General features: G+C 43.9%; 1 protein-coding gene across 1 annotated transcript; it reads right to left on the reverse strand.

Annotated features, from left to right (window-relative positions):
* Window positions 1-366: 366 nt before the first annotated feature.
* Window positions 367-19,763, reverse strand: LOC147461423 (autophagy-related protein 11-like). The gene is made up of 5 exons (XM_086508987.1): window positions 18,638-19,763; window positions 1,632-3,165; window positions 1,343-1,557; window positions 1,036-1,237; window positions 367-900 (listed from the first exon to the last, which is right to left on the reverse strand). The coding sequence occupies exons 1-5, from the start codon at window positions 19,567-19,569 to the stop codon at window positions 895-897; spliced, it is 2,889 nt and encodes a 962-aa protein (XP_086365113.1). The 5' UTR covers window positions 19,570-19,763; the 3' UTR covers window positions 367-894.
* Window positions 19,764-23,250: the final 3,487 nt, after the last annotated feature.

Here is a 23,250-nt window from a genome sequence, read left to right on the forward strand (position 1 = left end):
TAAAAGTCAAATGGATATTGAGGGAGAGCTACAGTTAGAATGTTGCCTTTTCTTTTCTTGCTCCTGTAATCGTAAATATGAACTTCTATCTCAATGTAAACTCCAAGGTCACTCCTTTGATAAGCCAATAAGTTCAAGGAGTCTATTCTGAATATTGTGTTCAAGGTTTTATGTGCACAAGTCAAAGTTGTAGAGGAATCAATGGAGTAGGAATCTAGGGATAAAAGGATGAGCTCACATAATGGATATCAAAAGTTTCACCTATGTTAAGGAAATATTTTACCAACTTTGCTGCAAACAAGTATGGATGTGATCTTTGACTTGATTTAGTAAAGGTAAAAGACACCATCTCAACATGTCTTGGGCTACCAAATATAGAGACACGTTTCCCCCAAGAATAGGCAGAAGGTCGAATTAATCATATATACAACGGAGCAGGATGTCGACTTCGTAGCCAAGCCTGAACCTGCCAATATGGGTTTAAGCTACACAAAATTGCACATTTTCCAATGTCCTATACACAACCATGTGCAAAAGCATCCGAGCTCCTATACAAAGTAGGTAGATGAGCTAAAATGTTATGTCCACTACCTACATGTCGAAGGCTATAGTAACACACGAAAGCCTGGGGTTAATCTCGAATGCCAGCATATTCGTAGCCAGGCGTAAGATTGCCAATACTTTCGACATTATCGAAATCTGTTGACATGATTGGGAAGGTCCAACAGTAGGGGTTTCTCTCCATGGCCTATTATTAGGCAGCAATGGGTATTTTCAGCCATGTTGGCCAATTTTTCTGCATGTACTGGAATACATTCCATTCTCTCCTGTTGCGTAATGAGTTCAGAGCAAGCTCATGCAGATGAAGAACATGAGCATTTTGTGCTTCTTCATTCATCTCTGCAGCATCAAGAACACCCATTTGTTACTAACTCAAGGCCCAACAATTGGAACCACCTACAAGCAAGGACTCCATCATCTGCACACCATCCTCATAACTCAGACCCCATTTAGACAGACAGAATCCACTCACACCTGCTTATGCAATCTCTGCCTCTCATACTGATCCTTCAAAAAGTCCATCTTCGACTTCAACTCGGCAGCCAATACACTATTGCTTACACACCCAGAAGACTGGACAAGCCTACACTCCTTCTGCGCAAGCTGGCCCACCCTCTCAGCTAATATATGCACACACCTACTGAATTCCTCTGTGACATCATCCCTGCTACCTTGCCTGGTTCATTCAAAAACACAAGCGACTTCGTCCATCAAAATGATGAATTATATAAAAGAAAAGCCTGTTAAGAGGGCCTCCTTACAAAAAAGCATATGAACTGACCTGTCCAAAGAATCTGCAAATGCTTGCAAGGACTGTAGAAGGCCCGTTTGCGATGAGAAAACACAATGCCTCAGTCTTTCGACCAGGCCTCGTAATTTCACACTAGATGCACGAAGAGAGTTGTACTCTGCTGCTTTGCGAGTGGCAAGACACTGATTTGTCCGAGCTTCATCTCGTGCCAAGAGCAGGTTTCCTTCCAATCCAGCACAATTCATCTGACGGGCAGTAATCCTAGTTTAGAAAGAACATGAGTGAAAACAAAGGTGAAAATATAAGAGTGTTAACTTACATAGCATTCATTCAAGAGAGCTGTTTTCTTCTGAAGCTCTTCCTTCAAAACAGCCGACTCTTCTAAAGCAACTTCAAGCCTCTTTTCCACAGCAGTACAGCGATTCCCTGCCTGCAGTACTGCCTCTTGCAAGGCAACTAACTCCTCAGCTTTTGTAACTTCGGACTCAGCAAAGCAAGACCTGACCTCCCTTTCCAAGCCTGTTGGCAGCTGCATCTGTCCAGAATTAATTCCTTCATGTTGGACTTCACATACCACATCTCTAGTTGATCCTCCACAAGTTTCAACCATAGCCTCGTCATCGCCACCTAATGTGGGCTCCACCCTGTTATTTTTCACAGTAACTGCAGGCTTCCTATCACTTGTGCATTCATCCATAGGCTCAAACGGACAATCTGGATTAGGTATCCTCCCTTCACCTGTTAACCCAGAAACCTCGGTATTCTGAGAGCAGGCTGTGCACCTATCTGATGCTAGCCCATGTAGCTCACTATAGTGATCTGAAAGCCTCTTCTCCAACTCTCGAACACGCTTCTCATACGCACTGCATTGCATCTGACTGGCACTTAACATGCTCCGTAAATGTTTAGCGTGGTCGTCTTTCAAAGCCAAAGCTTCCATTGTTCTTTTTGCAACTAGTGCTTCATTACTCAGCTGAGCTTCATCCCTGTCACTAAAGGCCAAGGACCCAAAGTCAGAGTCGATACTACAGAGCAGGGCAATAGCCGAGGCATACTCTGCTTTCAGCCATGCGTTTTCCACTTCTAACTTGCTTGTCCCAGCAATTTCAGCAGACATTTCATCAAGAGCTTCTATGTTAGGATTTGCATTAAAAGCCTCTTCCAAACTTGTAGAAAGGTGATCATTCTCAAGAGTGTTACTAGTGACAGAAGCCTTCAAATAAGGTCCACATAATGTTTCTGGAGCATACCTCTCCAACTCTTCGATATGAAAATCAATCAAGTTTGTGTCATAAGGCTCAATATTTACAATGCATTGGCTGGGGTTACTAAATAGACCCATGGAAACTAATAAGTCACGTGGAAGAATGGCACATTGTGCACGCAGAAACTCATCCCGCCTGACAGCCTCATCCGCTCTTTTCTTTGCCATCCTTTCAGCCATTTGACCAGCTTGACCCATGTAAAGTTTCATACTTGCTTTTCTTCTCACCACCTCTGCAAGGCAGGCTTTGTAGCAAGGACCGACTTTACAGACTAGCTTAAGATCAGAAAATAAATCATCCTCTTGGTTCATTGCCTCATTGAATGCTGACAATTGGTTACGCATATCACGGATACTAGATTGCAAAGCCGCTACCCTCTGCATGAATGTATGCAGACACACACTCATCTCATTCTTCTTTGCCCTGAAAAAACTTAGAAGCTTCTCCAACCTTTGATGGTAAGTTTCGATCTTGGGGAGCTGGTTTTTTTCATGAACATCATACATGGGACCAAGGGCAGCAATAGCATCATGAGGCTGCAATGAACCAAGGGAATTCACGAGCTTTTTGACTGTATCCACGTCCTTTCTGCACAAATGAAAATAGCAGAATTAAACAAACAACTCAAAACTAATGATATTTAAACATCACTTGAGACGAAGAAAACCTTGAAATCAAATTCTCAAAAAAACCCTCCTTGACATGCTGAGTACCTTTTGACAAAGTTTTTACTGTACTACAAAGAGAAGAAGCTCGAGTGCTAGTAATTTGTCAAGAAAATTTAAAATCTTGTTATGACTCAAGCTGAACAAACCTGAAAAGAGTTTTTTTGACAAGTTTAAGTGTCAAATGCAGCCGATGATGCATGTGACAAAATCAGATATAAAACTGACATAAACACCACTTCTTGTTCCATTGTTCTACTACCGAGTTCTTTGGTTCCTTCTTACTAACCGTCCTTTGACCTTACGAGGTATGTAGAGGAACCTCCGAGTTTCTAAATCCCAGAATCGACAAACAAAGTTTATAGGTCATGGAAGGCTCTCTAGAACTTGAAGCAGGCTTCATGTGCTTGGTAACAGAAGATTGATGCTTTGTTCACGCCATCGTTTTCACTGGTCTTCTATAGACCTCAACTTTCAAAGAACGTGCTTAACTGACGATTGTCATCTTTTATGTAAAAGATTAGTAGTAGCCATGCAGAGCAGACCTTGGCCTAGAAGTTTCAGATCTCAGGTTAGTTCATTATTTTCTTGGACTCAAGATTTGGTGTAGTGGACTATGGGGTGAAAATCCAGTTGCAAGGACCAAGAAATAGTAATTGATGTAAAATTGAAAGGCAAATAAGTATCCCTTATATTGGCTTCGTACATTTCTAAATCAATGAAATCAAGTCTTTTTGTTTACTCAATGTTTCTCGATAATGAGGACGACAACAAGGATTCCAATTTGTCAGAGTTAAGAGTCAGAGCGGTAAAGTTTTGTGCAAGCTCAAGACGATTGTTTCTCAAAGGGTTTGCCTCACGAGTTACCGCCGGAAAGATCAGAGGATCACACCATCGACCTAATCCCTAGCAGTAGTCCTCCGAATAGACCCCCCTAAAAAGTGAGCTAAGCTTAACAGGAAGAGATTATGAGCCAAGTAAAGGACCTTTGGAGAAAGGATTGATCCAGCACACTACACCATGTAAGGTGCAGCGGAAGTGAATGTTTGAACTTGCTCAAGATGAGTGCTCCGAACTGTGCTCAAGGGTTCCTTTTTCTTAGGGAAGGAAGAGCCTTCCGTTATTTAATGAGAGAGTGCAAGTGATCACAAACAAAGTGAATAGACACTGTGCGTGAAGGTGCATGAGACTGAGAGATAGAGAGAGAAGAGAATACGACACCAAAATGTTGTCAAACCCTCCTCCGAATGCCCCACTCTCTATGGCGAGAGCGGTCTACTTATGATTGCACAAATCTCTATAATGCTTGGACTTGCCGACAATGTCGACGACGATGAGACGGGCTGAAATCGGCAAATCTTTATCTGCTGAATTCTGATTCTATGTCGGTGACGATGGCGATGACGACGATGCAACGACGACGCGCTGAAAACGCAGATGCTGAAATCTGCGTTTTCCAGGCTGAATCTGCAAACTTCGCAGGATCTGACTGTGCGGCGAGGATCTGCTGCGGGAAGGTGAGATCTGCGAGGTTTGGGGGTTCTACTGCGGAAACTGACTGCTGAAAACTGAAAACGCTCAGTCTAGGGCTGATTCCGTCATGAAGATCTGCAAAAACACTGAGGTTGATCTGCAAACCAAAAACGCTAGGGCTGAAAATGGGTCCTGCTGCAAACACGCTGTGGATCTGCTGGTGCAAACCACTAACGCTAGTGCTGATTTGTCCTTTGCTGTCGCTAGCTGATCTGCAATGCAAAAACGCCAGGCTACTAGTCTTGTCCAAAAACGCTAGCTTTGCAGATGGCTGAAAACGCTAGGTCTTGGGGGTCCTGCTGAGAAGGTGCCTGTTGAACCGGAGTTCCAACTGCCTCTTCTACCAGAAAGTGCTAGCGCTAGGTTTCTATATATACAAACTTAGTAAATTTGCCCTACCTAGTTCCCAACAAAAGTCACTTAATAAATAAGTGAAAAATGTCAAAAATAGGGAAAATAGGTTTATGCACTGTAAAAATGCTCCTAATGGAATCTAATGGGTTCTGATTGTGCAACTAGAGGATATGCATCTAATCTAAGTGTCTGGACATGCACGGTCTGCGAATGGACTCACAAAAGTGCCATATCACTCCTTATTCTAGACTGACTTGACTGAACTGAACCCTGGTCATGTTGTAGCTTGTCCAGGGACACATAGGGTTGGATGTGTCACGTAACATCCCCTCCTTTTCAAAGTGAGGTACTAGTACCGAACTGTATGGCAACGAGGGAGATCGCCAACAACATCCGGAATCCTCGAAAGGACTCTTCGCCGGCCCACTCTGATGTGTGGGTCGTGCGATACTTGAACTTCATAAAGGTCTGCAACGCTTGCTTCTTTGGGCGGCGCCGAAAGCGACACAAAGTCATCTTCAATGCTTCCACTTCGTCTATAGTCATGCGTCTACCTTCTTCAAGAATCTATGAGGCTGAAAATTCCTGAAACCACTTCCAACACAAAGACATGAACATACCCATTCCATGTAAAGTGAATTGAAAAACTCTAATCTTCCTAAAAGACTGTGCATGCAATGTAGATGAAACAAGAGACGGAGTGCCAAACCGTTCATCAAACACATGCAAAACATGAAATCCAAACTCATCTTTCGGATCTAAATCAATCAATTGTGGCAAATCACAATGGACATGCCCATGCTTGATGCTCAATTCTTCTCGTGCTCTTTCTACGACTGTGTCATGCAAAGGAAGAGACATGGAATGTGACTTCCTGGAATGCATACTTGTCAGCTTTTCATGAGAAATCCGCATACATCCGTGCTCATTCATGAGTGGATCGTGCTCAACGTACAATATGGCATGCCTAGGAAAAGGGATCACATAAGGACGGTGACTAAAACCAGGAAAGCATCACGAATGAAACACTCGAACAATGCGTACTGACTACTCATTCGAACACATAATACTTCCAGTGGGGGTTTTGTGGACCTAGGCTCGAGAGCCAAGATCGGTGCTTCCTGAGGGCTTGAATCTTTATGTGGGGGTTCTGTGGACCTCGACTCGAGAGCCAAGATCGGTTCTTCGTGATTGATCGAATCTGCAATGAGGTTAGCTTCACTAGAAGAAGTATCTACTAAACCATCATCCTTGTGAACAATCACATCATCTTCTTGCAAATCATCATGCTTGTGAGAAATCACATCTTGATCATGCAAATCATCATGCTTGTCATTGTCATCCAAATCATCATGCTTGTCATTGTCATTCAATTCTTCATGCTTATCAGTATCATTCAAATCATCTTGCTTATCTTTATCATGCAAATCCTGTGTGTCAGGCTTGGGAAAAGAAGCGACGGAAAGAGTCTCCTTCTCCTGATTCTGTTCAAACTACGTCTGCACAATAGAAAAGAGTCGCAAGAACTCTTTCATGTGTTGGTCGCTCTTTGCTTGTCTTGCTTTGTTCTCGCGATCAAATTCTGCTTCTCTTTCTTTGTTCTCGCGCTCGTACTCACGCTCTATGGCTGCCATTCTTTCTTCGTATTCACGATCTATGGCTGCCCTTCTTTCTTCGTAGGCCTTTCTTTCTGCTTTTTTTTCTTCGCGTTCTAGCTTTCTTTCCATAAACATCTGCTTCAACTCCTCCATAGGAGTTAGTGCAATCCTTGGCGTAGATGGGGAAGAGGGAGGGTCGGAAAAACCTCCTGGTGGGAAAATTCTTCTTCGCCTCTCTCATGCTCATCACCTCCAAGCGAAGTATCCATTCTGCTTCGAGTGATGACCATCCACTGAAGTCGTGGGTTCTTGTGGTCCTGGGTTCTTAAGTTCACAAGGAACTTGGCCAAGTTCTTGGGGTTCTTGAGGGTCTTGAGGGTCTTGAGGTTCTTCTTTCGCTTGCAATCTGTGTTAGAGAAGCATCTTCTCTTTACCCGAGTTCTGCTCTTTTCCGCGGGTGCACCCCTTGGCGGCCTTCCGCTCACACCAAGGTTGCTTTTTCCCACCTCGCGTCATTGGCCGGCCGCTACGTGCACCGTCCGCTCTCAATGAGTGAAAAGAGGCACAACGGGAGACTAGACAAGCCCTTCTTTCTTGGGTTTCCTGCCACTCTTCAAAAACATGATTAGGAATCGACATGCCCAAGAGGACTTGGGTTACGTGCGACCGCAACAAGCAAAAAAATTCTTGTGGTTCTTTCCTTGAGTGATACAAAACACTGCCAAAGCTCTGATACCAATGTAAGGTGCACCGGAAGTGAATGTTTGAACTTTGCTCAAGATGAGTGCTCCGAACTGTGCTCAAGGGTTCCTTTTTCTTAGGGAAGGGAGAGCCTTCCGTTCTTTAATGAGAGTGTAACAAACCGCTGACATGTCAAAGCCTAAAGAATGGAGCCAACTTACAGATGACGTGGTTGCCCGAGAGCAGAAACCCAAACTGCTGAAACCCTAATTTTGGAAACCCTAACCCTAAAACCTGCAAACCCTAATTCTGGAAACCCTAACCCTAAAATTGCAGAAACCCTAACCCTAACCCTAAGGGCAACAGACAGATTTCCGAAATTTGTGCTGACATGATGACGTGGTAGGTTGTACGTATTTCCGCGTTTTGTGTTGGCCGATGACGTGGCAGGCTGTACGGATTTCTGTGATTTACGCTAGCAGCTTTTTGGCTTTGCTTTTGGACCAAATGCTTTTAAGTTTGAAGGCTTTTCACTGTAATTGCTTTTAGGCCAAGGGCCTTTAAATATGAGGTTAGGACTCATTCTCTGGCATGCTTCCTGGAGAAGGTGCAGAGTCTGGAGTACCGGCTTGTACTGTGTTGATGCAATATAAAGAAATACCCGAAGGGGCGCCACGGTTTGGGGCCAATACTCTCTGGGGTGAATTTCCGCCACTCCGTGTCGCGTGTGCTCTCTCTCTATTTCAGTTCAGTTGTTATTTGAGTGCTAAAAGTCTGTTCAGTCTGTTCTTTTATATTGGCACGTGGTGCCCGTCTTGTGACAGAGAGAGTGCAAGTGATCACAAACGAAGTGAATAGACATTGTGCATGAAGATGCACGAGACTGAGAGAGAGAGAGAGAGAGAGAGAGAAGAGAATAAGACACCAGAATGTTGTCAAACCCTCCTCCAAAGGCCCCACTCTCTATGGCAAGAGCGATCTACCTATGATTGCACAAATCTCTACAATGCTTGGACTTGCCGACAATGAGGACGACGACGAGACGGGCTGAAATCTGCAAATCTTTATCTGCTGAATTCTGACTCTGTCGGCGATGACGACGATGCAACGACGACGCGCTGAAAACGTAGATGCTGAAATCTGCGTTCTCCGGGCTGAATCTGCAAACTTCGCAGGATCTGACCATGCGACGAGGATCTGTTGCAGGAAGGTGAGATCAGCGAGGTTTGGGGGTTCTGCTGTCACCAGCGTGTGACTACTATCTATCCTTTTTGTTTATTTCTTTCTTATTATCTATTTACTTTCACTTTTTGGAAACACCCCTCGGGAAATCTAACTGCCCTGCATTGCATAGCTAGTGTGGAACTGTCCGGAGGGAGTCCAGGCCTGAGGGCAAGAGAGCACTAAGGTTGGACAAGGACTATGGTTAGCCAAGTGGGGTCATTGACTAGCCAAAGTGGAATCCTTTGTTACAGAGGCTACATTTCAGTTCTGGATGTGGCCGCAGTGTACAAAGAGGGTCGGATGACCTAGAAAGATACAATGGCAGCATCTCCTAAAATTTAGGGAACTGCTATTTTGGGACCTGAAAATGTGTTGGCGTCATTACCTCCGGAATGACAAGGGGAACATTTTCTTACTCTGCCGTGAAGTCAACTGGGCAACTGGTTGGGAGATTTTTAGGCGGCAACCCCGAAATGGGAAAATGCTTGTAAATGTGCCAAGTGGCACATTCTGGTGCAGTTTCTAATGCAAGAGAGAGTTGGCGCTGAATTTGAAGAGAGGGGCTGTTTTGCAAAAATTGTCACAGGTTAAGAGCTATGGAGTGCTTGCTTTCCCTCTTATGCACAGTGCGGTGCCAGGAGTGATGCCCTGCACGCTACGCACTGCCCTCTCTCTCCCCTTTGGCAGTATGTTATGCCCCACTAGTGGGCTCTTCATTTGACCAATGTACGGTTGTGTGGGTTCATGCGCGATTGCCGAGGCAAGAGCCTCTTGTACAGGTACTGGATTAGCTAGCGGCTAATCCCCCCGCAGGTACAGGTGAATTCGGAGAGGTTTCACGCCAGAAATCTCGTCCGATTCAAAGGGCAAGTAGCCCTACAGGTGCGGGAGCTCGAGGACTTGCTACGGATGCGACCGGCACGCGAAACGGAGCCCGAAACAGTGAATTACAGCCTGCTGTGTATTTTTGCAGGTTTAGGGTTTTGGCCCTAAACGGACCCTAATACCCCCAGGAGGTTCGGGGACGCAAGGGGACCGCTGTACAGGTGATCTGGCGCATTTTCGGGGCTGAAAACAGAGAATTCAGCGTGCTGCAGATCCTCACCAGGTTTTGCAGAGTGCCCGTATGCGTCGGGAAAATCATTTAATGCGTGGGAATACTAACCGTGAAGGGTTCTAGTACAGTTATGCTGCCGAAATCAGGCCAGAACAGTCAAAATTCAGTCAAGGTTGTGCGGGGCAGCTTGGAAAGAACCACAGCGTTTATTCCCTCTTTTAAACAATAAAGAAATACCGAAAGGGGCGCCTAAGTTAGGGGCCAATCTGGTGTCGGTCTTCTCATACAGGTGCATTCTAGCATCTGTATCCCATTCCCCTCTCTTGTGTCACTATATCGCAGGTATAATAGACGACTAATAATGGGTGAAAGCTAAATCAAGGTTTAAAGTAATGTCTACCGCCCTTTTTGGATTGAACAGGCCGGTTTCATCTGCTGCAGAAACTGACTGCTGAAAACTGAAAACGCTGAGTCTAGGGCTGATTCCGTCGCGAAGATCTGCAAAAACACTGAGGTTGATCTGCAAACCAAAAACGCTAGGGCTGAAAATGGGTCCTGCTGCAAACACGCTGTGGATCTGCTGGTGCAAACCACTAACGCTAGTGCTGATTTGTCCTTTGTTGTCGCCGGCTGATCTGCAACTGCAACAACGCCAGGCTGCTGGTCCTGTCCAAAAACGCTAGCTTTGCAGATGGCTGAAAACGCTAGGTCTTGGGGGTCCTACTGAGAAGGTGCCTGTTGAACTGGAGTTCCTGCTGCCTCTTCTGCCAGAAAGTGCTAGCGCTAGGTTTCTATATATACAAACTTAGTAAATTTTCCCTACCTAGTTCCCAAGAAAAGTCACTAATTAAGTGAAAAATGTCAAAATAGGGAAAATAGGCTTATGCACTGTAAAAATAGTCCTAATAGAATCTGATGGGTTTTGATGTTCATGCTGTGTGCAACCAGAGGATATGCATCTAAATCAAGTGTCTGGACATGCACGGCTGGCTGCGAACACACTCACAAAAGTGCCAGATCACTTCCTACTCTAGACTGAGTTGACTGAACTGAACCCTGGTCATGCTGTAGCTTGTCCACGGACACATAGGGTTGGATGTGTCACCTGGTTTTGCTTCAAAAGAAAGAAGAATCTTGGAGGATATGCATCTGCCATCGATCATTGGGCAACAAGGTCACCATCAAGAAATACCCAAGATCAATGATATACTTGACAGATTGCAAGGTTCTACTTGTTTTAGTAAAATTGATCTTGAATGTGACTATTATTAGATTAGAATTGATCCTACGCTCAAGACGTCCTTTGGATTGTACAAGTATTTGGTGATGCCTTTTGGACTCACTCATGCTCTTGCAACGTTCAACCAGATAATGGATCAAATCTATAGAGTGTCACGTGCACATCTAACCCTATGTGCATGTGGACAAGCTACTTCATGTCTAGGGTTCAGGTCAGCTAGGGAAGTGTTCTGGCACCTTTGTAAGCCTGTGCGTACGCCGTGCATGTCCAGGCGCTTAGAGTAGTTGCATATCCTCTGGTTGCACACAGCATGACATCAACATGACAGTCAGTACCCATCAGGAGCATTTTACAGTGCAACCCAATTTCCCTATTTATCTATTTTTCACTGATTATTCAATAAGTGACTTTGTTGGAAAACTGGGTAGGGCAAATTTGCTAAGCATCTATAAAAGAAACCTAGCGCTAGCACTATCTGGCAAAAGAGGCAGCAGAAGTCCCAACAACTTGCAGTGCACCTTCTCAGCAAGACCGGCAGGAGGCCTAGCGTTTTCCAACCAACAAGAATCAGATTACGTTTTGGTTGCAGATCAGCCTAGTGTTTTCTACAGCAGAACCAACCTAGCGTTTTCAGCAGATAGCAGATCAAGACCAGCGTTTTGGCTACAGTTTACATGGTGTTTTTGCAGATTGCAGATTGCCTAGCGTCTTGGGCGTCAGATCAGCATATTGCATCAGCGTTTTCAGTTTTCAGCACTTAGACACAACAGACCTAGCCCCTAGCCTCGTAGATCTCACCTACCCGCAGTAGATCCTCGCCATACCGTTAGATCAGTCAGCGTTTCCAGATTCAGCCCGCTGTCCGCAGATTTCAGCTTTGCGTTTTCAGCGCATCGTCGTCGCGTCATTGCCATCGCCATCCTCACCGACATAGTGTCAGAATTCAGCAGAAGTCAGCATTTTCAGATTCCAGTCTGTCCTTGTCGTCGTCGTCGTCATTGTCGTCGACATCGTCCGCAAGTCCATTGCATCTAGACGATTGTACCAGATTTGTGCAATCAATAGCATAGACCTCTCTCGCCATAGAGAGGGGGGCCCTTGGAGGAGGGTCTGAGAACTGTCTGGTGTCGTATTCTTCTCTCTCTCTCTCTCTCTCTCTCTCTCTCTCTCTCTCTCTCTCTCTCTCTCTCTCTCTCACACACACACACACACAGTACCTTCATTCACAGTGTCATTCACTTTGTTTGTGATCATTGCACTCTCTCACTAAAGGAACGGAAGGCTCTCACTTCCGTAAGTAAAAGGAACCCTTGAGCATAGTTCGGAGCACTCATCTTGAGCAAAGTTCAACATTCACTTCCGTTGCACCTTACATAGAGTGTATCGCCAATTTGTGGGAATGTTCTTTGATGACATCATTGTTTTCTCCTGAGCCGAGACTGAACATAGAGAGCATTTACTAAGAACGAGTGCAAAAAAGCAAAAGTTGCACTCGCAAAAAGAATTTAACAAAGCTCTTAATAAGAAGATCAGTCAATTGATGAAAAGCACAAAGCACTCTCGAAAGAAAAGTAAATCGGCAGATTACCCCAATTATTACTTTCGAGGTGGCTAGTAAATCCAAGAAGTTCAAGGATGGACCCAATTTATCTTTGTCTTTAGACAAGTCCGATAGTTCCTCTTCCTCTAGTTCCACAAGGAAGTTCCTAAAGTGACTCAGGAGCCAGCCAATGCAGGGAAAGATAAAGCTACGGCTGAATCAGAAAAGGGACCAGCGAAGAAATGGAAAAGACGTTTTCCTCGCAAGTCGGAAGAGCAAAAGAAGGTCTTGAGGTCAGAGAACAAATGCTTTATCTGTGAGCAACCTGGCCACATTGCTTACAATTGTCCTACAAAGAAAAGGCCAGCTGATTCTGAAGACAAGGAAGACAAGAAAGAAAAGAAGCCCATGGCTGATTTAGTGTCAGATATGGTGGGCGATAAGCCAAATTCATATGCAAGTGAGCTTTGCAGAGCATGGGGAAAGGTCAGGGATCAAACGGTGCTTATCTTCTTTGATCCAGGTGCCAAAGCCAACTTCATTTCCCCAGAATTGGCTTCCAAGTTGGGAATCAAACCTGAAGAGATGGGGCAGGTTTGGCATGTCCTGGCCATACAGAGGCTGTGACACCCATAATTGGAAAGTTACGTCTACATATCCAGTCCTATGTAGATGCTGAAGAATTTTACATCATGTCACTGGACGGATGTGATGTGTTGTTAGGTATTCCTTGGTTGTTTCGTGTACAGGGACTCATGGATACCTACAACAAAAAGATCACTGTACAGAGCAGGGGAAAGACTCACATTCTGGATGTAAAGCTTAAAGGGGAGTCTATTCCCACTGTATCAGCTTCTGCTATTACTTCTGTAATGAAAAAACATCTTTCTGCGTACTTGGTTTTTGCACGTGAAGTGTCAGATTGTGATGAATCAAATTTATATATGCTAGATAAAGAAAGGTCAATGTTTTTACAACAGTATAGTGACTGTTTTTCCGATTCATTACCGTCTCAATTACCGCCAGAGAGACCCGAGGACCATGCGATAAATTTGGTGCCAGGCAGTAGCCCACCAAATAAGCCTCCGTACAGGGTTAGTGCGGCTCAGCAGAAAGAGATAATGGGCCAAGTACAGGAGCTGTTAGAAAAGGGGCTGATTCAGCCCAGTTCATCTCCATTCTTCTCCATTCTGTTCTCCAGTGTTGTTGGTGCAGAAAAAGGATGGCTCATGGCGTATGTGCATAGACTACCGTGCACTGAACAAGAATACCATCAAGAATAGGTTCCCTATACCTAGAGTTGATGATATTATGGACAAATTAGGAGCAGCTATGTTTAGCAGGATAGATCTAAAGAGTGGGTACCATCAGATCCGCATTAGGTCAGAGGATGTGCACAAGACTGCTTTTAGAACAACGTTTGGCCTTTACGAATTTTTAGTGATGCCCTTTGGTCTCACAACTGCTCCTGCTACGTTCAATAGGATGATGGACAGAATTTTCCGTCCACACCAGCAGTTTGTTGGTATATTCTTTGATGACATGATAGTCTACTCAAAGAATGAAGAGGAGCATAGGCATCACTTGGCCATTGTGTTCGAAGAGCTACGCAGTCATAGGTTGCTCATCAATGCAAAGAAAAGTGATTCACTTTCTGGGACACGTTGTCTCAAAGGATGGTGTCAGAATGGATCCTGCAAAAGTTGAAGCGATCAAGTCATGGCCAGATTTGAAGACGGTGCATGATGTCCGAAGTTTCTTGGGACTATGCTCCTATTACAGAAGGTTTATCCGAAATTTCGCTAAGATTGCTTCACCTTTACATGCTCTTCAAAAGAAGGCAGTCACCTTTAGATGGACACAGAAAGAGATTTCAGCTTTTAATCTCTTAAAGGAAAAGATGACTTCAGATTCAGCAAGCAGGCTCATTTTATTCATGTCAGGAAGAAGATAAAGCCAGATCAGATGGCACGCTTGTTTATGAGCAATATTTTCAAGTATCATGGCATGCCACAGTCGATTGTTAGCGACCGTGATCCACGTATGACAAGTTTGTTATGGAGAAGCTTGTTTGAGAATATGGGCACACGCTCAAATTCTCTTCGTCATTTCATCCTCAAACAAATGGGCAGTCAAAAGAGGCAAGTTCTACTGTCCTAGATCTGCTGAAGTGTTATGTGTCAGAGCATAAATGAAAGTGGGAGCAGTATTTGCCATTGGTGGAGTATGCATACAATAATACAGTGCATTCATCAACTGGCAAGGCACCCTTTGAGATAGTTGAAGGTGGCAAGAAAGTTCCTCCCATACTGCATACAAAGGACAAGATATTTGAAGCAGATAAGTATGTTCAGGACATGGATGAAATGTACAAGAAGGTCAAAGTGGCCTTAGAAAAGACTCAGGCAAAGCAAAAGAAAGAAGCTGATCGTCACCGTCGTGAAGTGGTATATTCACTTGGTGATTGGGTGCTTTTGCACTTTGAAAAGGCAAGGTTAAAGAAGATGAAGGGCAAGGAAAGACTGTTTCCAAAGCTCAGCATGCGTTACTATGGGCCTTTTCAAGTGTGCGACATTATAAGTGATGTTGCATATAGGCTGAAATTGCCTGACAGTAGAAAGATTCACAATGCGTTTCATGTGAGTCTTCTCAGACCCTATGTGGGTGATGTGCCAGAGGATATGCCAGCTGAAGATCAGCCGAAAGTCAAGGAACTTGACGAGATCTTGGTCCCCGAACAGATTTTGGCACATAAGGAAAGAAAAGTGAAAGGCAAGGTTACTAGGCGTTACTTGGTAAAGTTCAGAAACTATCCACCAATGGATGCTAAGTGGATGGAAGAAGGTGAACTTGCAGAGTCACCAACTGTGTTATCACTTTACCTGGAAGCCTTCGATTTGCAACCTACCTTGACCCCTTGAGTTTCAGAGCTACATGGATTGTCACTGTGACAATGGCTTTTGAAACGAATGATGTACATGGTATTTAAAGTGAGCTCAAATGAAATACCTGTTACATGAATGTTAGAGCTGTACAGATTGTCAGTTTGGCAATTGCTCTTATGGAATGTCCAAAAGTGTGGTTAGTGCTATAGAAGTGAGTATTTCTTGTCAGTTTGTCAAGGATACAGTAATTGCTTCTATTAAAGAGTATATGTGTAACTGCATTCTTAAACTGTCGGTTTGGGTATGCTCGAAAGTGTTACGAGATCCAACGTGTACTATAAGACAGTGGCAAAATGTGCAGCTACCATTTTTGTCATTGGAAAGTTAGTGACTCAAAGCAATGGCAGAGTGCGAAGCTACCACTATGTCATTGGGACAGGGTTCACACGCAGGCAATACATGTGTCGACGAGGTGTTGAATACACCACGGTTGACAATGAGCATGTATGTGTCGTACATGTGTCGATAGGTGTTGAATACATCAGTGTTGACTAGGAGCATGTACGACATAGATGCAAACGAGGACGTTTGAGATTTCAAGAGGGGGGTATGTCACCAGCGTGTAACTACTATCTATCCTTTTTGTTGATTTCTTTCTTATTATCTATTTACTTTCACTTTTTGGAAACACCCCTCGGGAAATCTAACTGCCCTGCATTGCATAGCTAGTGTGGAACTGTCCAGAGGGAGTCCAGGCCTGAGGACAAGAGAGCACTAAAGTTTGACAAGGACTATGGTTAGCCAAGTGGGGTCATTGACTAGCCAAACCGGAATCCTTTGTTACAGAGGCTACATTTCAGTTCTGGGTGTGGCTGCAATGTACAAAGAGGGTCAGATGACCTATAAAGATACAATGACAGCATCTCCTAAAATTTAGGGAACTCCTATTTTGGGACTTGAATTGTGTTTGCATCATTACCTCCGGAATAACAAGGAGAACATTTTCTTACTCTGCCGTGAAGTCAACTGGGCGACCGGTTGGGAGATTTTTAGGCGGCAACCCCGAAATGGGAAAATGCTTATAAATGTGCCAAGTGGCACCTTCTGGTGCACTTTCCTCATGCAAGAGAAGGGGGCGCTGATTTTAGAGAGGAGAAGGGCTCATTTTCAGTCTGTCACAGGTTAAGAGCTATGGAGTGCTTGCTTTCCCTCCTATGTACAGTGCGGTGCCAGGAGTGATGCCCTGCACGCTACGCACTGCCCTCTCTCTCTCCTCTATGGCAGTATGTTATGCCCCTCTAGTGGGCTTTTCATTTGACCAATGTACAGTTGTGTGGGTTCATGCGCGATTGCCGAGGCAAGAGCCTCTTGCACAGGTACTGGCTAATCCCTCGCAGGTACAGGTGAATTCGGAGAGGTTTCACGCCAGAAATCTCGTCCGATTCAAAGGGCAAGTAGCACTACAGGTGCGGGAGCTCGAGGACTTGCTACCGATGCGACCGGCACGCGAAATGGAGCCCGAAACAGTAAATTACAGCCTGCTGTGTATTTTTGCAGGTTTAGGGTTTTGGCCCTAAACGGTCCGTAATACCCCCAGGGAGGTTCGGGGACGCGAGGGGACCGCTGTACAGGTGATCTGGCGCATTTTCAGGGCTGAAAACAGAGAATTCAACGTGCTGCAGATTCTCGCCAAGTTTTGCAAAGTGCCCGTATGCGTCGGGAAAGTCAGTCAATGCGTGGGAATACTGACTGTGAAGGGTCCTAGTACAGTTATGCTGCCGAAATCGGGCCAGAACAGTTGAAATTCAGCCAAGTGTGTGCGGGGCAGCTTGTAGGGAACCACAACGTTTATTCCCTCTGTTGAACAATAAAGAAATACCGAAAGCTAGGGGCCAATCTGGTGTCGGTCTAATCATACAGGTGCAATCTAGCAGCCTGTATCCCTCTCCCCTTTGTTGTGTATTGAAAGTTCAGGTAAAGTGGACGACAAATTAAATGGGTGAAAGCAAATAAGGTTTAAGTTTAAAGTCTACCGCCCTTTTTGGATTGAACAGGCCGGTTTTAGGTGGTATGGGACACTCGGTCTTACAGGTACACGCCTACGTCCTTGGATGCTGGCCCCAACACGGGGTAGCTACCGGATGGTGGCTATGGTCAGGTGGTTCGTCCGACGCATGTATGTAGGCAGTCCGTGTAGCCGAGAGATCCACTCCGCGTGTTCATTTCACTACCCTTCCAAATCAGTTGTGGTGGTGTTCGCGATGATTCACCACTTGTTCAATTGGCGAGACGGTTTCACAATATCTCCATTACAATCCCTTGTGTGGACAGTTAGAGACGTACAATCTAATCCAATGGACTACTCAAAAGTTGACATTTGTTCAAAAAGGCTCAAAGGAACACCAAACATCACCCCTTATACTTTCATGGTCTTACGCTGGCTCAAAATTAGTTGCAAGATGTCTACATGGCACCCAAAAGTGACGTGCATGTACGACTATCTATAAGAGTATGTTCATGTCACACATTGCTCCCAAGTTTAGGGGATCATTTGACAAAAGAATTCCGCATCTTAAGATTGAGGCTTGTGACTTTGTTAGACGCTGGCCATCCAAGGCCAATGACTATTTTGAGATATTTGGTCAAGAAATGTTCATTTGCGCACAAATAGAAGGTATGGGGCTTTTCATTTACCGCTCTTACATAGAAAGCAATACCACAACGTGTTCTATCTATAGAAAAAAGTTTTTTCGTTCATCGTTCAATAGAAGAATAAAGGATTGAATTCTATTGAAGACAAGTCTCAGGCATCGACGTGACCATGGTTCCTCATCAAGGGTTTAGTCCCTCAAAGTGTACCATCACTTTCAGCATGGAAGCAATGTAAAAATTGGTTTTCCAAACTCTCATTCAACTCGCACATTTTAGTCCATTTTCTTTTTGTGCTTTCCATCGTGCAGCTCCAGCATAGGAACTTTGGCCTTGGTGATTTCTCATTTTACTCTTGATTATGATGCAACTTAAACAACAATTTGTTATTTGTGAACCTTGATTACTCCAGAAATAGCAAGCGATTTCTTTCAACAAGAATCTGACTGGCTTTTCTCGTGCCAAGAATGATCACATCAATACATACCACCCTGATCCAAACAATTGACCATCAACAACTGCCAAGAGAAGCTCTGCACACGCATGCTACCAATCTGAAGACTGAGAATCAAGAATTCACGCTACCTGTCCACATTTACAGAAGTGCAATCAATAGAAGCTTTATCAAAAGTACCTGAGTGATTGTAAAATAACTTGCTGCTCCTCCATCATGCGAGAATTTTCTGTAATGAGCTGCCCTAATCTCTGAAGGTCCACAGTTGGTGTGATATTCAACAAATCTTGAATGCTACAATCAAGCTCTGCATGCAATGCATTTGACTGCATTACTTTCGTTTGCAGTTGCTTGTGAGAACTGGCACAAGCCTCCATCTGTTTCCGCAACCTTGCCTCGTCTAAACATTCCAAAAGAGAAGTGCGCTTTTCTGAAATGAGAGAAGGGTGCAATTTGCATGCCCTTAATCGCTCCAAGTCCCGATCAAAGTTGATTAACGAGCCTGCATGCTGCTTGTGCTGTGCATAGAACCGCTTCAAGAATTCTGCATTGCTCTGCTGTATCATTTCAAAAAAGTGATTCATATTACTCTTAGCAGCATCCATTGCCAAAACTTGCACTTGCTGCTCTCTATACAGGCGCCTGCAAGTTTCAAATTTGTCCCGACTACAGGCGAAGAAGGTACTACCCTTTTGAAAGTGGTAACTAAACTGTGTTTCATATGAGGGGAGCATATGTACAGCAGGATCAACAAGGTCACTGAGGGGATGTGAGCGGAGAGATGTGTGAGGTGAAGGGGGTAAGACGAGCTCCTTGACTGGAACGTTCTCTGGTGCCGGAGGAGACGAGTCTCCCAAAAGCCGACTACGATTGAACAAGAAAACATTCCACTTCTCAGAAGAAAGCCTGTAGGAAGCAAGCGTCCGCTGTGGTTCGAGACGCATGTGCCCACATAGCAGAAGCTGGTCCTGAGGATTGACATGAACAGCAGACGCTATACAGGTTTGCAGGACGTGAACGGGTGTAGAGGTGGGGCAATTGAGCTCGAAGTAGTGTCCTGTTTCGGCGACATGAACAGCAAGCTTGATGCTGTCTTCGATTTCTCCATCCATGGCGACCACGAAGCAGGGGCCGGGTTCAGGGGAAGCAGTCGAGAGTAAAACGCATAGACAGAGAGAGGAGCACTGTGCAAAAGCAAGGGACTCTACAGCGAAAATCGCGGGCTAGTTATCGATCCGGGGGCCGCGCAGAAAAATTTCATGCCTGCCTGGCAAAATCCATGTCTATCTGCCACGGGTTTAAGGGCATGGGATCGATGGTCCGACTCCCAAAGCGAAGCTCTTTTGAATTTTTTGGCCTGCCCAAAGGGCAATTGGTTATAGATAGCCTGCGCACATGCAGGCTGCCGACCGTTCACAACTCAGGAAATCTCCACCGGTCGCTATGACCCTGTTTGCGCACATGCATAGGCGGTAGCATTTTCACCGGACACCACCGGCCGTCAGCTTGCGCACATGCCAAAGGATTGGCCTGGAACTGGTGACAATCGTGTCAACCTTGAAGGGTTATGCAGTGCTTGTCAACCTTGGTGGGTTCTGCACCACTTGGAGTAGTTGTATCAGGTACAAAAACTATGGCGAGGCACGCTACGTAAAGGATCTGCAACGCTCAGGAGGTCGCACATGTAGGTATCACTAAAAATAGCTTGCCATCGCTTGAGCATCGTTGCAAACGGCTAGGGGAGGGGCATGACTTTCCGATTACTGCGAGGACAGAATCACGTTCGAAGGGCGATACGCTAACGTCCAAATTTGTGGTAGGGCAGCATAGAATCTTCACCGACCGACGAGCAAATATGGGTGCATGTGCGCACCCTAAGAGATGCCTTCTCTGTTTGCTGATTAAAATAGAAACAAGTGATAAAATCACAAGGCCTGCCTTCAAATAGATATAGCAGAAAGAAAAAGGGTATTTAATTAAAAAAAGAAAACAATGTAGTCATAATTTCTTCAAAATATTTATCACAATGCTATCAATTGAATGTGGACTATCTAAGATACAAATACTATATTTAAACAACTATGTAAATAAGAAGCATTGTTATCAAACTAGATATGATAATCACCATGTTCATACCTATATCCCATGTTTATGAAAGAGCATGTCTCTTTTTGTGATTGTTGATTAAGTACTTAGTAAATCCATTTACTGCCTTCTAAGCTTGAGATATTTATATTTCAGTATACAATCATAATTTTTAATAATATTTATAAACTATCTATGCTAGGGACATCATCTTAGGTCTTAATACACCTCTATATCCATCCAATTTGTGATGAGGCTAGTGATGTGGCTAATAGTAAACTTCCATGCACTAAAATTCCTGAAACTACACAAGATTTCAACCTCGTAAAGGGTTTGATTGCTTAAAGTATACATTTGCAAGTATAACAAGTATAATACTCAAACCCCCATGCACTAAACTTCCTTGAACTGCACAAGATTTCAATCCCATAAAGGGTTTGATTGCTCAAATTGTATACCTTTGCAAGAATAACAAGAAAAAGAAAACTCTTAGCAAAGAAAGATCATCCGGCATTGATATTTTGCACCCGCAATTAGTCAAGAGAAAAAGCCACCCTTTACAAGCCAATTCATGTAAGATTTCTAGTCTTTGTACATTGTACACCATTTTTTATATCCTTCATCTCTTCATTAAACAAGGACCATTGAACTCAGTAAAGAACACATCACTGAAAGATCCATCACATAAACGTGCAACAAAATCCCCATTGACGATTTGAAAAAGACACCAAAAAAACAAACATTTAGATGTAAATTGATGTTAGGAAGTTGAGGTTTTCATAGCTTATAGGAAAATATTAGCAAATTTGAAACCTTATGTGCTACATAGTAGCACCAACACAATAAGAACATTGGAGCTCCATCTTAACTTTAGGAGAGACAATGTAGGACACACATTCTTTGTAAATGTTAAGTATACATGGATAAGTACATGTGAGTATGTGTTTGAGGCCAAAACAACCAAGAAAGACACATTGAGCACTATGTTTTCACTCTACAAATTATAAAACCTGCACAAACAAAACAACAAATTCGACACAATGACAGAACCTTTGCTTCTAGAAACACCCAATAAACTAAGTGTATAGAAAAGACTTGAAGCTGAGTGTGTAACTGTTTCCTGTCCTTTACAACAATTTTCATAACTCACCAAGCAATCCTCCAAATTTCCACAACCTTTGCAATGCTTGCAAAAAAGACTTGAAGCCGAGTGTGTAGTTATTGTTTCATGTCCTGCATTGTGGCCCTCTTGTAAGAGCGGGCAAGAGAGAAGTAGAATCTCTCTCTACTTTACAAAAGCACAAAAGAGAGAGAGAGAGAGAGAGAGAGAGAGAGAGAGAGAGAGAGGGAGGGAGAAGAAGGATAGAATTTTAACATCATAGGAAATTATCCCAAGATACCTGAGAGAGAGAGAGAGAGAGAGAGGTCAACACTTGATAGGTGGCAACCTCCTGTTGTCATGCAGAGTGTAGAATGAAAGCCATCTCCCATCACAGCTGCACTGTCCCTTGGATTGCACCGCCAGAAAGTGCATGGAGTTATTCTTGAAGAGCAAAATGCAAGCAAACTTTTCAACTACTCCGTGTCATTTTCAATGCCATCAATCACAATGACGTCAAGTTACTTCAAGATATCCAGCAGTACCTAAATGCCCTCAGCAACGTTACGGAAATTAGGAGGATTTCTTGGTGAGATTAGTAGCTTAATGCCATGAACCTTCAAGATGTAAGCATAGGCAACTACATTTAAGGAAAAGATTCCTCTTTTCATAGTGTAAACAACCCAAAGCTTCCTCAACACAACCATGTCACATAGATCATTCAATCAACATGCTCAAAGAGACTTCTTACTGCATGTATAAAAAAACCCAACATCTTGAATGCCATAATCACATTCTATTCACTTTACAAGCACTCGTGATAGAAACTATAGAAGAGGGTTGCAACCTTTCAAGTAGTGGCTCAATAGAAATATATCAACCTATGTGAAAGTGTGTGTGTGTGTGTGTGTGAGTGAGAGAGAGAGAGAGAGAGAGAGAGAGAGAGAGAGAGAGAGATATGTGCACCTACACAACACTATGTATAGGGAGGGAGAGAGCCTTGTGTTTGTGTTGGTTTGTCTAAGAAAATAAAAATTAGGGGCATTAGGCTATCACAATAGAAGGATTACTTTGGCTTCAAAATAGAAGATTACTTAGGCTATGAATTTGGAAATGTTGGCTATTCATTGTTCATGCCTCTTTAGCATCTCTTTCATTGTGTTTGCTTCTCATTGATCATGTCTCTTTTGCCTTTCTATCTTGATGGAATTCTCGCTTGCCTCAAATTGCCAGGCCTTGTGATTTTATCACTTGTTTAAAAGCATGATCTATCGTACATACAAGATTTTCCAAGGTTGCATTCTGTTTGGAAGTGATCATTCGCAAAAATTGCAATGCATGTAAGCAAGAGCGATGGTCGAGCTCATCACAGCACTCTCCGATAAGGCTAGTTCCCCACGCAACCTTGGGTGCTTCACAAAGTAGATTTTAAATATTTAATATTCATTGCAAGCAAGTAGGTACGTGTCTCTAACTTCATGCCATTAGATGTGTTTATACACTTCTTTCATGATGAAGAGGTTAGAAAGACAGAGACCATGTTTATCTGCAAGTCAAAAAACTGCCTTGATTTTCTAGATGACGCTTAGGATATCCATGATTCTGAGGG

The sequence above is a fragment of the Adiantum capillus-veneris genome, chromosome 3 (assembly GCF_014529385.1).
Source record: "Adiantum capillus-veneris isolate H3 chromosome 3, ASM1452938v2, whole genome shotgun sequence".
NCBI classification, from domain to species: Eukaryota; Viridiplantae; Streptophyta; class Polypodiopsida; order Polypodiales; family Pteridaceae; genus Adiantum; species Adiantum capillus-veneris.

Excerpts from the sequence above, each read along its gene's own strand:
- LOC147461423 (XM_086508987.1), bottom strand. The coding sequence starts at position 19,569 with ATGGATGGAGAAATCGAAGACAGCATCAAGCTTGCTGTTCATGTCGCC. Across the intron at positions 3,166-18,637 it reads GTTATTTTACAATCACTCAG|AAAGGACGTGGATACAGTCA; the intron begins GTACTTTTGATA and ends TCATTTGTGCAG. Across the intron at positions 1,238-1,342 it reads TTTGCAGATTCTTTGGACAG|GCAAGGTAGCAGGGATGATG; the intron begins GTCAGTTCATAT and ends TGAATGAACCAG.